This window comes from Prunus dulcis, chromosome 4 (assembly GCF_902201215.1).
Source record: "Prunus dulcis chromosome 4, ALMONDv2, whole genome shotgun sequence".
Taxonomy (NCBI): Eukaryota; Viridiplantae; Streptophyta; class Magnoliopsida; order Rosales; family Rosaceae; genus Prunus; species Prunus dulcis.
In genome coordinates this window covers 700,752-716,454 of record NC_047653.1, presented here as the reverse complement: position 1 = coordinate 716,454, position 15,703 = coordinate 700,752, and the positions used below count along the sequence as shown (strand labels likewise).

The window sequence follows — 15,703 nt, the reverse complement described above, 5'->3', positions numbered from 1 at the left end:
AGGAATAAAATAAGATCACACGGTTGGAGTGGTCGTGGCAATATCGAAACCTATGCATTAGGTTTAGGTGTACAAAATGACAACAATATTTTGGGTGGATATGTTATGTGATCTCATATCAATCACAAAATGAGAGAACAGAAAGAAGGAAGATGATGGGTAAGTTGTTGTATGCTAGTAATGGTGGTGGTGAAGCCTGTGGACCTGGGAACCAAAAGCATAGCTATTGGGAATGGCTGAAAAGGATCTTCCTTTTTTCCCTTCTGTTAATGGCGTTTGTTCGTAGGCAAAATGATGAGCCATGTGAAAAGCATAAAAACAACCTTCTCCATCGATGTAACGGGCCCCTCCCTCCGAAACAGACCCTTGTTCATATATATCAACTCTACGTGTCGTGTCCTTACACTATAGTAGTAACGCACGACTGATGTAAGCACAACTCACGATATGATTTTCACATTACCCGTTTAAAGACTCATCATAGAACCGCTCTTATTAGTAATTCATTGAGATAAGATCATAATTAGTTTAATCATGTGGAGCATATGAGTTACATACGAGTGAAGAGGGCTAATAGCATTATCCCTCAATTGAAAAACCAAAAAGAAGAAAACAAAAGGACCCAGGCTGTCATGAATCACAAAAAAGTTGAAGGCCTGTAATCGGTATAAGGACAAGAACACATGATATAAGGACTATCAAAGGGTCCATATTGCTTAATTTTTTGCTTTTGATGGGTTTACAACTTTAGAGATATTAGGTGAACTATTATTCTCTGTATTTCCCATATATTGCCATCCTTCCTTGGGGCTCTTGACAACAAACATAAAACAAGTGCACAAGACAAAAGCTCTCTCTCTCTCTCTCTCTCTCTTAATTTTCTTCTTTTGTTTATTTTGATTCTATTTTGATGTTGAGCATGAACTGTTATTAGAAGATGAAGATGGTGGCCCCCCACCCCCCACTTCCCATCTTCAACAAGGGAAAGGAAGGAAGGCTTTATTGCATCCACAGCCCAATGCTTTATCTAGGAAACCTCGAGAAACCCACATCCAGGAACCAGTCAATCAGGTCTCAGCCAGGGATAGTGGTACCCAAGAGAGGGTTCAGTGGCTCATAGGCTAAAACTTACTAGGCTCATAGCACTAGGTCTTGGGCTTCGCTATCCTCGATTTTTACACTCTATTGGTTTTTATTGCACACCAGTCCCAACTTTGTCACCATGCCTATGCTAGCTCGTCCTCTTTATGCGACGAGAGTAACATTGTTTTACTATTCCACAGGTGTGATTGATCAAAAATAGCAACCTATCTCCGTTCACACATGCGTTTCTCCCTTTTTGGGGTTTTCTTTTTTCTTTTTGCTTAATCTTTTTGTTCTTCTGATGTGATGGTTAGCTACTATTTTACTATTTTCGTGTAAAATTTAAAATTGCACTTCACTTGGGCTTTGAATTGAAGGCGAAATGATATTTGCACTAACACTGAATTATATAATAAGATACCATGATAGTATGTGATACTTATTGAAAACGTGTTATAATATAGATGGGTGATACAGTTTATTTTTTTCTTTTTCAAAGAATAGTATCGATAAATATTCACTTATATCATGATACATATACAAAATATGCCACGTGACCGTATTATTATAATATTCTATAATCACTCATTCCTTATTCTTATTTTTCATACATTTTTAAAGTCTATATATGGTATCAAATTGTACACAGACTAAAGCAGCTCATCCCTATATTCTGTTGAAGGAACAAAATGAAAAAAAAAACTGAAGTCGCACATGAATGTGCTGTGATTACGCCCTTGTTGTTTTTCCAAGTGCCACCAAAACTTTATTATATCATTACATGGTCCCAACTCTCCACACATAAAACATTTCCAATGAGTCGATCGAGAATGAGTCATCATTTACGGTGAACGAAATGTCATGTGCCTCAATAATGTGAGCCAAAGCGATCGTATCATATGTCTTGTCCAAAGGTTTCTTTTTCGTATCGCATCCAAAACCTTTCTGTAAAACTCACAATTATACTTGGTTCAGCACCTAAACCCAGAAGAGGTCTACCCAGAAATGCTATAATAAAGAGTTGTGGGAAGGGTTCAATCTCATCAGATAGGCTAAAATGAGAGGTTATAATGAGCCGTTTTATCCAGTTCAGAGTTATTATTATTAGAATGTTGGATTAAACCCTCTCATTATAAACCCTCCGAGATGAGACCTAAACTTTTTTAATAATTAAATAGCAGGATTAAATCCCTCATTGAACCCCCTCACCCAAACCCACCCAATCCAGTTCAGAGTTATTATTATTAGACTGTTGGATTGAACCCTCGCATTATAAACCCTCTGGAATGAGACTTAAACTTTTTTAATAATTAAATAGCGGAATTAAATCCCTCATTGAACCCCCTCACCCAAACCCACCCGGCAACACGTGTCATCTCTGTTTTCTGGTCTCTTCACACAAGTACATCCATGCCCCTATTAGACGGTCTTCGGCTTGTATAAATCATAGAGAGAGTCAACCTAGGAAATAAAAGAAATAAATAAACGAGATGACGTCAAAAAGTGCTCAATCTATATTTTAGCCTACGTTTCCTAAGATTATTTGGCACCATTACCGGCCTCGGTTACTCATAACCCTACTATTTTTGTAAAATAATGTGGTGGGGATCAGTGACCAGAAAAATTAGATACAAAATATAGGAAGAAAAAAATAGAGAAGTAACATCAATATTCATAAATAAGATAAGAGATCGAAATATAATCGATAGTATAATGCTACCATTACACAAGTTTTTATTTTATATCTAATTTATTTTTTCTGCAATCTCAAAAGTTGTATTGGGTCTAGACTCATGTAGTTCATAAACTCACAGTCGATCTAAAAAATGCAAGGGAAAGAGCGAAGAGATACATGTAAAAGAAAAAATGGGGCTGGGCTGACACACCCAAGTTCCACGTATTGATGTGGAACTTTCTTGTTCATCAATCTTTTAATTTAAGCAAGTGCCACTATTCTACTCAAAAGCAAAACAAGGCAAAAGGTCAACGACGTTGCACCAAGACCTAATAAAACGCCTAGGCTTGAACTCCAAGTTCCAAGAGTAGCGTGTGACTAAGAGCATTCGATGCTGGCCCGTGAAATTGAATGGGCCCTGCAATGAAAAAAGTTCAGTTGAGTTACAGAGGAATGTAGCGAGGGCTAAAATCGAAATTACAATAGACACATGGTTAACAACACCAAAAAAAGAAAAAGAAAAGAATCGTGAAGTTCATAGAATGTTGGTGAAATCACAAACCAGGACTGATGTAACGATTGTTGATAGCCCAATCATTCCTCAGGGATGCAAATTTCTTGAAGGGTGCACCTGAAAATTCATTATGAATAGTTCATGTTAAGTTGTTTGTTGATTCAAGATTTGAGAGTGATCATTGTCACCTGATATGCTAAATCACTACGCCTCCTACTAGCAGGAACAGAAATACTCTCGAAGAAAAATCTTTACCTTCAAGTTCCACCATTGCCTTCTTGATCACAGGCTTGAACTTACCTGGAAAACAAATTCAACATTCAGAAAATCTCCCAGTAATTTTGAAGAAACTTGAACGCCAAGTTACAGCCAAGTACATCAGACAAAAACAAAAAACCTAAACTACTATTCTAATGAAATTTTATAAAAGACCAGAAAGGTCATTTATAGTGCCAAAGAAAATTGTCATAATTATTTTTGGAGAGGTGAATAATATGCTGGTATGCCTAGGACCAGGACAAAGAACCTACAACTGCATAATAACAATAGCCAAAAGTTACTATACCATGTCTCCTCTCCACGTCCATTAATGAAGTCAATGCAGTCCCACCAACGGTCCATTCCTCCACAGGAGCAGCCAAATTCCCAACCTGGAGACACCTCACGAAATATTACACACATAAAAAGACTCATAGTCATAAATAATACAATTAGGACAATAAAAATCTGGAACCAACAGCAACTAATAGAAGAAAAACGGTTTGGCAGACTGAATAAACAAGAAATAGGATAGAGGCACAAACCGATGATATCACCCCAGTTTTTCCACTGTGAAGGAGTGCTCCAGCACCATAACCCAATGCATAGCAGTAGGTAGAATCAAAGTTGGTTGGTAAACCACATCTTCCTTCATACCTGCATAAATTACGAAACAGGTGAACTAACCAGGGATGAAAACCTTAAGCAATATGTCTCATACAGAAACCCTGAATCCGTATCCAAAATAAAATGATCAATCCACACAGTGAGTGCATCTGTTATCCTCAAGCCCAGACCCTAAACATGGGATGCGCACACATGCAATCAACAAAGCCACATCAAGCCAAAGCATTATGTCACTAGGTTCAAAAGATAATTACCCGAAAAAGTGAGACTGTCCTTTGAATTGGCCATTATATGAACCTTCCTGCCTTCTCTTCTCCAAGTCAGTCTCAACCATTTGAATAAGCATCTTCTCTGTTTCTATTTTGGCAACCTAGTGGTAGAAACAAAGATACAAAACATGATTATGCCCAGAAAATCCCCAGACATGTGAAAGCCAAATAGAAAAATCGTAAATGTACCTGAACATTTCCATGTGGATCTCTTTCAAGCATCAATTGCTCTTGGATTGCTTCAGGTAGGAAATCAAAAAGCTGTAGAGACTGACTTGTAAGTTTATTTTTCCACAGCCCACCTTCATCTACGACGTCATGGGCCAAAATTTCATTCAATTCAGCAATAAGGTTCTGCACCTGAAAGTGGAAAGATTACAAACATTATATGTTAGTCAACACAGTTATTTGAGTGTGCATGTATGTGTGAAACAGTAGAACATTTGATTTCTAAGTAAACATACAAAGAAAGATGAAGAGAGGAGGATGAAGAAGTTAATACATTAAAGATCAAGAATACTACCTCAGGAATGAAATCAATGAGACCTTCAGGAATAAGTATGACACCATAGTTATAACCAAGGTCAGCACGCTTCAAGATTATATTCACAATGTAGTCGGTGACATTTTTCAGAGTCTGCTTCTTTGCAGCAACCTGTAGGAAAATATTAGTTAGGTATATACGGCAAATGGATATTTTTCATTGCAATAATAGATTATTTTGCAATATTAGGTATTTCAAAACATTCCTCTTCTTTGGATATTTGCACTATGTGGTTCTTTTATATAACCTTAACAATTGAGGATGATCAGCAATAATACAACATGTACAAAGAATAATTGAAGAGGCTCTTTGAAAGCAATACCTCTTCTCCAATAATTGTAATGTTTGGATGGGTTTGCAGAGCACACTCCAATGTAATGTGTGAGGCTGCACGCCCCATAAGCCGTACAACTGCATACATACACACTCAGTTAAATATTTATACTGAACACATGAACTTGAAAATATCCAAGCCAGAGAGAGAGGTGAGGAAATGTTGCCCTTAAAACTGCATGCCAGCTATAAGACAGTGTATTTGAAATAACAGCTAAAGACAGTGTATTTGAAGTAACAGCCATAAGATGGGTATCTCACCTTAACGTACCAAACATAAATATGTATATTTATCAACTAGATGTAGATATACTTACAATGATAATATTTTCCAGTTGACCGGGCATCTATCATGACATTGCCAATCATTTCTGCATATATCTGCATAACGTTTTAACAGTCTATTAATATTATGCTGAACCAGCGTGAATGGTAGCTAAATTTATCACATAAGGTATCTAAATGCTCATGGCGTTCCTGTTGGTCAAGAAGAATTTAAACCTGATCATTACACAAATAATATAATAAACACCAAGTATAGGCATATAAATTAACCAGCGAAACACAAAATTATACGTTGAATACATGCAATGTCATTGCAAATAAATTAAAGGTGCTTTCATGTTTGCGATAGGAAAGATGAAAATGAACAAAAATAGAAAATGGAGGTGTAAAATTTGAGTTTATATTAGTAGTTATGGCCAGCAAGAAAAAGTTTTAAAGGTTTTAGTCACCTTGCAAGCAGTGTCAAACCCAAAACTTGTAGGGACCTCTTTACATTTCAAGTCACCATCAATGGTTTTTGGGCAACCTATCACTCGAGTTTTCAAGTTCTTCCCCCTGGTTTAACAGATAAAAGAGAAAATTACCAAACCAGAAAAACAATTATATCAAAAGAAAAGGTAAGCTACTCTTTTCATAGAAGAAAATTCCCACGTCATTAGGTTTAATTTCAAGCAAATGATAGAAAAAGCTGCCACAAGCAGAGAAGAATGCAAGTTTCCTCTGACCAGTAAAATCACTCCAAAGAAATTCATCACAACATACCTGAAGTTTTCAGCAAGGAGGCAGGCATTTGTGTTGGAGTCATCTCCGCCAATAACAACAAGGCCATCCAAATCCAGCTTCACAGCTGTTTCTTCTGCTTGTTTAAACTAAAATTCATATCCATTAAAAATTGTTAGTTGTCAATGGTTACACAAATATACTTAGCATGAATTTCCTCACAAAGAAAACAAAGTCACCTGCTCTGGAGTTTCAATCTTGTCCCTTCCACTACAAATCATATCAAAACCACCCTGGTAAGAAGAAAATATGAGTATTACGTCATTATTTTCTTGATAAAATGCATCTGCACATATATAGCTAAGTACATGTGCAACACTTGCAATGCTTACAATCTAAATACAGACGCACATATCCTCATGATAGATTTATGTGCATGTACATATACAATTACAGTGTTACATACTAATTGCTCCTTGCAACAAGTAACTTGAGGTAAAACCTTCACAAAACTAAGAGATTCACCTCAAAATTCTCACCTGATTTCTGTAGGGATAAATATACTCGGAGTTAAGTTCGATGAATTTGTTTTTCATGATCCCAGCAGGCCCGCCCCTGAATCCATACAATGTGCTCCCTTTGGCACGGTCTTGCAAGTAATCTAACACCAAAACACAGATAGAACTCAACCAAAATTCAAAAACAATAGAAAGTTAACAAAAAGGATCGAATTGATCATTAAGACACTCACCAAAAATTCCAGAAATCACATTGTGGCCTCCAGGTGCTTGGCCTCCAGATAAAACGACACCGATCTTCAACTTCTGCTGGGGTAGAGCAGAATCGGAGTCGCTTGGCACCAACAGTGCAGATGGCTGACCGAAAACATTCGGAAACAGCTTTGCAATCTCATCTGAAAAAAAAAAAAAAAAAAACACAAAACGAACTGTCAAATACGGGAAGAGAAAGAAACTAGACACACAGAATCCTCTGTTTGATCGCCAAGAAACAGCAGGAAAGTGAAAGTCCGAAAGAAAATATTATTTTGCACGTCAAATATTCTGCTTTTAATATCTAGAAAAATAAAAACAGAACGAGAATAACTTCACCAATACAACTAAATTTAACTGATTAAATCCAAGGTGAAACTTCAAAATCTTCTAATCTTACGAAGTCGAAATTCTCCAAGATCAAACGCTACTATCGGTTGACCAACTAAAACTCCCGGATCGGAGTAGAATATGAAAAGAAGAAACTGACCTGGATTGCCGGCGGCGGAGCTAGCGGGTCCGTCGACGACCTTGAAGGGCTTTGTGAGCACGGAAGGCAAAGGAAGCGCATGGTCAATGCGACTCGACTGAACTTCGCTGTAGACTGCGGCGACTCGGCCGGTGACTGGCGCAGCAACTGCCTCGCCGGCGGCGACACCACCATTAGCAACCAGTGAAGGAGTCATTGTTAAACCTAACACACACAGACAGTGTCTCCGAGATCTCTGTGTTTTATTAGGTGTGACTGCGAGCGAAGCGTGAATCGATTCAATTGTGTTTGACTCCCGACAGTCTGTGCGTGTTTAAACGAGGGGTTGAAAAGGGTAAGAACGTCTTTTTCAGGGTTTGGACTCTCCGCCTTGGAGCGGAATGTTAGTTGTTGCTCCATTGGATTCGAGGGTATTTGGGGAATTGGACGGACGAGATTTGTGGAAGAGGCGGTGCATAGTATGTTATGGTGGTCTAGAGGGCAGTGGATATTGGATGGCGGGTTTTGCGTGTAGGTAGACGAAAATTCTGTGGTGCATCAGCTGTATCAGTACAGCCAGCGATCCAACGGCTGAGTTTCCATGTTAAAAAAGGATGGCTGAGATTGAATGACTTGGTGACCTGTTGAGGCATTTGTTATTGAACACGTGAGTGGCATGTGAGGAAAGAGAAAGGTAGATTTGGAAGATGAAGAAGACGCGCAGAGAAGGTTTGGAGGAAGAAGAAGATGCACGCTCTCCTCTCTGGTTGCCCAAACCGAAAATCCTAAGAGCCCATCCAATTCTGGTTGCCCAAACAGAATTTTCGCCAATTCTTAGCGCCTCCAGGAACTGTTCTTTTTGCTTGCCCAAATCGAATCCCTAGCGCCTCGACGAACTCCTCTCTTCTTGCCCATTGTCTTTGCTTGGCTGCGAACTCGTCTCTGCTTCACAAGGAACTCTTCCTCTCAGTTGCCCAAATCCATCCTAAGTGTGTCCAACTCTTGTCTGTGCTTGGGCAAAACGCAGCTGCAACAAGGTATTCCTCACCGAATTGAGGTCCTCAAGTCTTCTCTCTGCTTGCCCAAAACTCATATGCAGATACCAAATTGATGGCTTGCCCAAAACTCATATGCAGATACCAAATTGATGGTGGGTCCAACCTCCATGATGAAATGGTCACCAAATTGGAGGTATTTAATTAATTTAATTTGTTTTGTTGGCATTGTCTGATATAGAATTTCAATTTCGCAGGGGAATGAATTTGTAATAACAACGTGGTTGTAAAGATTTCGAAGATCCTTGGCTGTTAACGACGACATTTGAGTTGGTGGCAAAAGGAAGTGTAAGGAGAGGCCTTTGAAAGTATGGAAACATCAAGTAAGATTTCAAAGAACCCTCTTTCTGGTTTAGGACTTGAATGTGATTTGGGTAATGAGTTGATGCAATTGCATGTTTTTGGTTGCAAAACAGTTATACGTGGTGCAATTATTGACCTGAGTATGTGCAATTGCATGAGATTATTCATTTGTGTTTTTTTTAAGAGAAAGTATGTTAGCACATAGAGTATAAGGTAATTTCAGTTTGAAATTATGTTTCTCAGGCATGAAGGGGTCTGGTAAGATGGACAGGGGTCTAGAGACATCAAATGGTGGTTGTAGTGATTCAGGGTGTCTGGGTGGTTGTGAAAGGTCGAGTCATAGGGCACCGACAACAGAGACTGGGCATATGTCGGTCCAACATATGGTTAGTCAAAGCAGTGATGATAATGATGTTGACATGATTGCACCGAGGAAAGAAGATGTTATGGGAAAAGAGTTTAAAACGATAGAATTAGCAGAAGAATATTATATGAGTTATGCAAAGGGCATTGGATTTAGCGTGAGAAAAGACAAATTGGTGCGAAATGCGGAAGGGAAAATATGTAGGAGACGGTGGTGTTGTTCTAAAGAAGGTTTGAGAAATGAGAAGTTTAATGATCGATCAGATAGGATTCGACCACCAAAGCCAATTACAAGAGAGAATTGTTCTGCCCATTTTTGGGTGGGTTATGAGAAGAAACGTGACGTTTACGTCGTTACAAATTTTGAACCACATCACAATCATCAACTAGTTACTCCACTTGAATCACCATATCTCCGATGTAACCGTGTTGTTCGAAATTCTGATTTAGCACAAGCAGTGGGAATGCGAAGAGCATTGGTTAGAACATGTCAAACATATGAGTATATGGTCGACCAATGTGGCGGGTATTTAAATGTTGGTTTTCAAATAAAGGATTTGTACAATAAGTTGGATGCATCACGGAGGGAAATTTTGCTCGACGGTGACACAGAAGCTGCACTATCTTACTTGAAAGCGAAAGGAGCAATGGATCTAGAATTCTTTTGTAAGTTCAGTGTTGACGAGGAAAATAGGCTTGGTAATTTGTTTTGGAGGGACTCCACTTCACTTTTGGATTACATTGCCTATGGGGACGTCCTCATATTTGACAGCAGGTACAAAACAAATGTTTATGACAAGCCCCTAGTGTTGTTTGTTGGTTCGAACAACTACTGTTCTACTGTAATGTTTGGTTGCGCATTATTGCAGGACGAGACATTTGAAACTTACAAGTGGTTATTGGAAACATTCATGGCATCCATGAAAGATAAGAAGCCAATATCAATATTGACGGATGGCGATGAGGCAATGCGTAAAGCCATTGATGATGTGTTTCCCATGTCTAACCATCGGTTGTGCTCATGGCATGTGTCAAGGAATGCACAAAATAACTTGAAGGATGATGAATTGGTAAGAAATTTTCAGGCATGTATTTGGGAACCATTTGCATTGGACGAGTTTGAGAAGAAATGGGAGGTTCTAAGGGAAAGAGCGAGGACTCCGAAACAAAAAGAATGGTTGGAAATGATGTATGCAAAAAGTGACTCATGGGCTGAATCATGTTTGAGAGGAAAGTTTTTTGGTGGTATGTGCACCACTCGACGCGTGGAGTCTATGAACAAGTATGTGAAAGATTACTTGAGGAAAGGTGTGAAGTTGTTTGAATGTATTCCAGCAATTGATAGGGCTATGTTACGTCTTAGGAATACCACGGCAAAGGATGGTTTCAACGCAAAGTACTCAACACCAGTCCTTAAAACCGCATTGACAAAACTCGAGCAACAAGCTTCTTTGATTTACACGCATAGATGCTTTGTATTGGTTCGTCAGGAGATCGAATCTTGTTCAGCACTCATCCATGATAATGTGATGCATAATTTTGGAGGTCGTGTATACGTATTGTCAAAATATGGTGAACCGCATAATAAATGGACTTGTGTTTACCACGGTGGGGAACAGATACGGATACAGTGTGGATGTCGGAAATATGAAAGTGAAGGGATCCCGTGTTGCCACCTGTTTTATGTAATGAAGTGTGAGCACCTTACGGAAATTCCTCCAGCACTCATAATGAAGAGATGGACAAAGAGTGCCCAAACTGATACATGTAGGGAATTTATCAGCAAAGGCGAAGACAGTAGCAAGGAAGTTGTAGAAATGGCGAGGTATGGAAGTTTAAGTGCTATGTCAAACAAAGTTTGTTTTTATGCATCAAAGAGTGCAAATGGTTATGCCATGTTGACGAATGAGTTTAGTAGATTGGAGGGAATTTGTGAAGGCTTACGGCAAAAGGAAGAAGAGACGAGTCTGAAATTGGGTAGCGCTGAGCAATGTCCTTCAAATATTGTGAAAGATCCAAATATCGTTAAGACAAAAGGCAGTCAAGCAAGGCAGGGTGGAACGCGCAAGCGTCGACAATGTCAATTGTGTCGCGGATATGGACATACAAAGCGTAATTGCTCTCAAAGAAACTTGCATCCAAGTAGAAATGCAGGTGTGAATATCCCATCAGGTACTGAAAGCTATCAGTATAGTTCTGATAAAGGGCCGTCCCCGGACATTAGCTACAGTTATCCTAGTCAAACGATTTCTCAATGCAGAAGCAACAATGTGGTTGATTTCTCTGGTTCTGATAGTTTTTCTACTGCAGACCCAACCGGTTCTACCCCTAACAGTGACGATGGTTTCTCATTCGACAATGGTGAACCTAATTCCCTATGTACTGGTTCAACCCAAAACAATTGTAGTTTTGGAACTTGGTTTACATGTAAAAATTCACATGAAATGTAGATTCAGTAATAGACAATATGCTTTCATATGATATTAAGTTATTGTTTTATGTATGTAATGTTAAGAAACGATGTTATGACTTGTAGGGGGTGCTTGAACGGAAGTTTTATGTAGGAGGCGGTGATCCAATATTGTCATGTAGCACAATTGATTTTCCTAAATATCCCCAATTTCAATAAACACTATGTGCTTAACTCTAATATTGAATAATAAACATACGGTCATCATAAAGAATTGGCTTCGTTTTCTTTGTCTTTGCGCCATACATTAATTACGTTTGCGTTTTGAAGGTATGTTTATTTTGCACACAGCCGGTTTCAATTTGCATTTCACAGATGCAATTGCATGACGGTGATGCAATGCAAGGCCGGCTGTGCGCAAACCCCGAATCAGGAAAAATGATTCATATTTTTTTTTACATGCATAACTACACGTAATTTTTTTAACTATCAATTGAAGTTGAGAGAATAAAAAACGGAAAGGGGCAATAAGCCGAACATTGTTTCAGTACAACAATGATTAATACTCGAAAATACGTTGTAATGGTCATTCTAATGTACCACAAATGATTTTCCAAAACAGCCCGATTTTCGTATAACACAATGTGCTTAACCATAATATTGAATGGTACACATATGGTCTTAATAAAGTATTTGCTTTGTTGTCTTTGTCTTTGTGCTATACATTTAGGGTTGGGCATGCGTTTTTCAGGTATGTTTTGTTTGCACACAGCAGGTTTGTATTTGCATTTCACACATGCAATTGCATGACGGTGATGCAATGCAAGGGTGGCTGTGCGCAAACCCCAACAAACGAAAAATGGAACTCCATATTTTTGTGTACATCCACAATTACACCTTTTTTTTTAACTAGAAATCGAAGTACATAGCATCAGAAATGGTCAGGGGAAATATGCCGAACATATTGTATTACAAAACGGACCAATGATCCGGAAAATTGAATCGTTTCCATAATTTACTTGGTTTTCTTTCTCTTTGGGGTACGTGGACGAAGACATTTCTGAACTTTGCCTTTTTGGAGTGGGGAGTCTTGTTCTGCAGTCAGATTACCCTTTGCTGCGGCCCCGCCGTCATCGGCTTCCTCATCCTCATCCCCAACCTCGTCCTCATCGGCTTGCTCATCCTCATCCCCAACGTCTGTCTCGTCGATCCAACCATCGTCTTCATCTTCCTCTTCATCTTCCTCTTCTTCCTCTTCTTCTTCCTCTTCCTCATCTTCTTCATGCTCTTCTGGTATCACAATTTTTGTCTTCCCTTTTGTACCTAGGTGGTCAGCTTTAAATTTTGTGCGAAACTCCTACATACAGGGAAACATTGACATATATTTTGATCAATTTTGTGATGATGGTTTGCAATGCAGAATCTGTCAGCAATGTATTTCAAAGTGCAATATTTAACATCCTATACATCGAACTTTACAATGGAGGTAACAAACTTACATGTTCTGCATCATCATCTATGACGTCTTCACCAATACCTGAACTTGCAATGGTTGTTCCCGAGGTGTTCTTCAATTTCTCCTATTACAATATAACAGCGTTCATGTTCAATACCATGGTCTGTTAGTTCATATTAACATCCGTGATGGTTGTTCATTTTATGAAATCAGTATGAAATGAAAGTCGACCGACTCACAATCTCTTGCCGTAGGCGACTGATCTCTATGCTTGCTTCCAATGAAGTTGAAAAAAGTACGGCATTCAACCCAGCATTCAGCTCTAAAATCTCGGTTGCAGCTTCAGCAGTTACCTACATTGAGGCACATGCAATTACACCAATGACCACATGAAATTTCACAATGTATGAATATATCACGCAATGGAAGCTACTTACATGTGTCACACCAGCAGGTAATGGTAGATCAAGGCTATCTTGGCCACGCGGTATCCGCACAAGTTTACTTCCATTTTCGGCTGCCCAGCATGGTATTCGCACTGACCATAGCTGAGGAGAGATGTTTCCTACCCTGATATTGGCCCCTACGAGATTTCGATCTTCTCCTTCCTGTGGAATTTAGGTATCATTTTAGATATGAATTTCATGCAGCAAGTGTAAGTACAGAACACGTGTTCAGTGTATAACGTACCGCTTCACGCAAGTCCTCATAGTGGCGGTACCTTATGTACTCATCTCTGTAGTGGCCATAGTTGGATGAATTTGCAAGCCATTCTGAAGCGGGGTACCCATTCAGTGCTTCCCTGACTTCTGCCTCATCAGTTAGCTTATAATCAGAAAGCATTGTCGTCGGTGGAATTTTGGGTACTTGAGGTTCTGTGGTGCCTAAACTTTGCATTGCGACTCGCTCTCCCAAAAACCAGGCTGAACCAGCTGGTCCCTCAAGTAGGATTCGTTTACGGGTTGCCGACACACTATTTATGACGGCTTCCGGCATGTCGGATTCATTGGTCCCCCATGGGTTCCAATTAACCTGCAACACAAATTGGTTACCTCAGGGAATCATACATTTGAAGCTAAATAAAATTTCACACAAACGTCGAGGTTTATACCTGATCATTTGTTAGATGTCGCATCATCACTCTAAAATGTTCCAAGTGATGTTGCAAGTCCCGCTTTGATTTTGCACCAACCCACCTCAATGTTCTGGGCCACGTGTTCAAGGTCCCACTGGGCCTTGATAAAGCAAACGGCTTTAGGTACTCGCAAGCCCATACCTACACAAGACAAGTTTAGAAATTAGTCATTTAAGCACAAAAGTATGTTCCACTTTGCGGATATTCAATTCGATGACACTAACCTCCCATGCCCTCCAATACCCGCCCATGCTTGATGACCTGCCCCTGGAACAAGAATCCAATGATCTATACAAGCAAGCCAACGCCGCACCGCCCCAGTCGTATTTACCAATGTCTGAGACTATTTCCAGACAGGGGGCGTAGTGCATACTCACGTATTGGCTCTTGTCATTGAGGAATGAGGAGCCAATCAAGCACAGTATAAATGCCCTTGCAATTTGGTCAGCTTCTTTATCATCTTTCGGATTCTTCTTCCAGTACGGAGTGCAAAGGCTTTCATACGGCACTCTCCTTTCCCCTGCCAGTAGGTCTGCAATTGGCTTCCCAAACAATTTCACCACCTTGTTCTTGTTTCTGTAAATGTCCAAGTCGTACGTTAATCGCTTCCCACCAACACGCAATCCTGTGATAGCTGCGAAGTCCGTCGGGGTCATTGTCATCTCTCCAACTTCATCGAAGTGGAATGTGTGGGTAGTGTCCCACCATCTCTCAGCTAAGGCCACAAGTAATGGCCTATCCCCTTTCTTTCCATGTCCCAGTATTGACAAAAAGGGCAAAAATCCAGATTCTTTCACCTTTGCTTTCACCGTGTCGTGCATTGCTTTGTTATACCATGTAGCACATATGTCGTTGTTTCCACACCCTCTGATTTTTTTTAAAGTGAGCTGCATAAATAATTTTGGGTTTAGTAATCTTCATTTGATTGTACCCTGTAAACAAAATTTATTCCAATGTGTGAAATGCGAAATGTAAACTTAAATAATAATACCTTGAAGGAGATATGTTCCTCCAAATCGAAGTGAAGCACGGGTGAACAAGGATTGCGGTCTCTTGGTATGAACACACGTACCCCGAACACCCCATTACCCATAGGACCCGATATTCGTTTGGCTGGCGTCCGTTTTTTCGAGCTTGAGGAAGCCGCTGAAGAGTTACCTTTCGTACCCTGTGCAACTGTGGTCTTCAGGCGACGGGAACCTTGAACAGATGGTCTAACCTCGGTGGCCTTGTGTTTCGTCCTCATTGTTGATTCGAATATCCTTCATTATTGATTTCAAATGGCAAACAATATCCAACCGATTATCTCTATCTCAACATCAAACAATACAGTAACAAGTTTGACCAAAAATAAAACAACACATTAACGAGACATAATCTCAACCTGTTCATTGTTAAAAAACACCCACAACGAAATATAGACAATGACATCTC

The 15,703-nt window shown here is 39.6% G+C and overlaps 3 protein-coding genes across 3 annotated transcripts; 1 reads left to right on the top strand and 2 right to left on the bottom strand.

Moving 5' to 3' along the window:
• Positions 1–2,800: 2,800 nt before the first annotated feature.
• LOC117624441 (pyrophosphate--fructose 6-phosphate 1-phosphotransferase subunit beta) lies at positions 2,801–8,077 on the bottom strand. Its single transcript, XM_034355678.1, has 16 exons — positions 7,569–8,077; positions 7,060–7,221; positions 6,848–6,969; positions 6,548–6,601; positions 6,351–6,457; positions 6,038–6,143; positions 5,621–5,684; positions 5,293–5,381; positions 4,950–5,081; positions 4,616–4,786; positions 4,412–4,527; positions 4,076–4,187; positions 3,838–3,922; positions 3,528–3,572; positions 3,321–3,389; positions 2,801–3,176 (listed from the first exon to the last, which is right to left on the bottom strand). Exons 1-16 carry the CDS (start codon positions 7,762–7,764, stop codon positions 3,100–3,102), a joined length of 1,707 nt encoding a protein of 568 aa, XP_034211569.1. The 5' UTR covers positions 7,765–8,077; the 3' UTR covers positions 2,801–3,099.
• An 835-nt stretch (positions 8,078–8,912) lies between these two features.
• Positions 8,913–11,718, top strand: LOC117624118 (protein FAR1-RELATED SEQUENCE 5-like). The gene is made up of 2 exons (XM_034355256.1): positions 8,913–9,045; positions 9,149–11,718. The coding sequence occupies exons 1-2, from the start codon at positions 8,913–8,915 to the stop codon at positions 11,716–11,718; spliced, it is 2,703 nt and encodes a 900-aa protein (XP_034211147.1).
• Positions 11,719–12,693: 975 nt separating this feature from the next.
• LOC117624117 lies at positions 12,694–15,515 on the bottom strand. Its single transcript, XM_034355255.1, has 8 exons — positions 15,261–15,515; positions 14,494–15,156; positions 14,246–14,410; positions 13,825–14,166; positions 13,572–13,742; positions 13,374–13,487; positions 13,178–13,258; positions 12,694–13,035 (listed from the first exon to the last, which is right to left on the bottom strand). The coding sequence occupies exons 1-8, from the start codon at positions 15,513–15,515 to the stop codon at positions 12,694–12,696; spliced, it is 2,133 nt and encodes a 710-aa protein (XP_034211146.1).
• Positions 15,516–15,703: the final 188 nt, after the last annotated feature.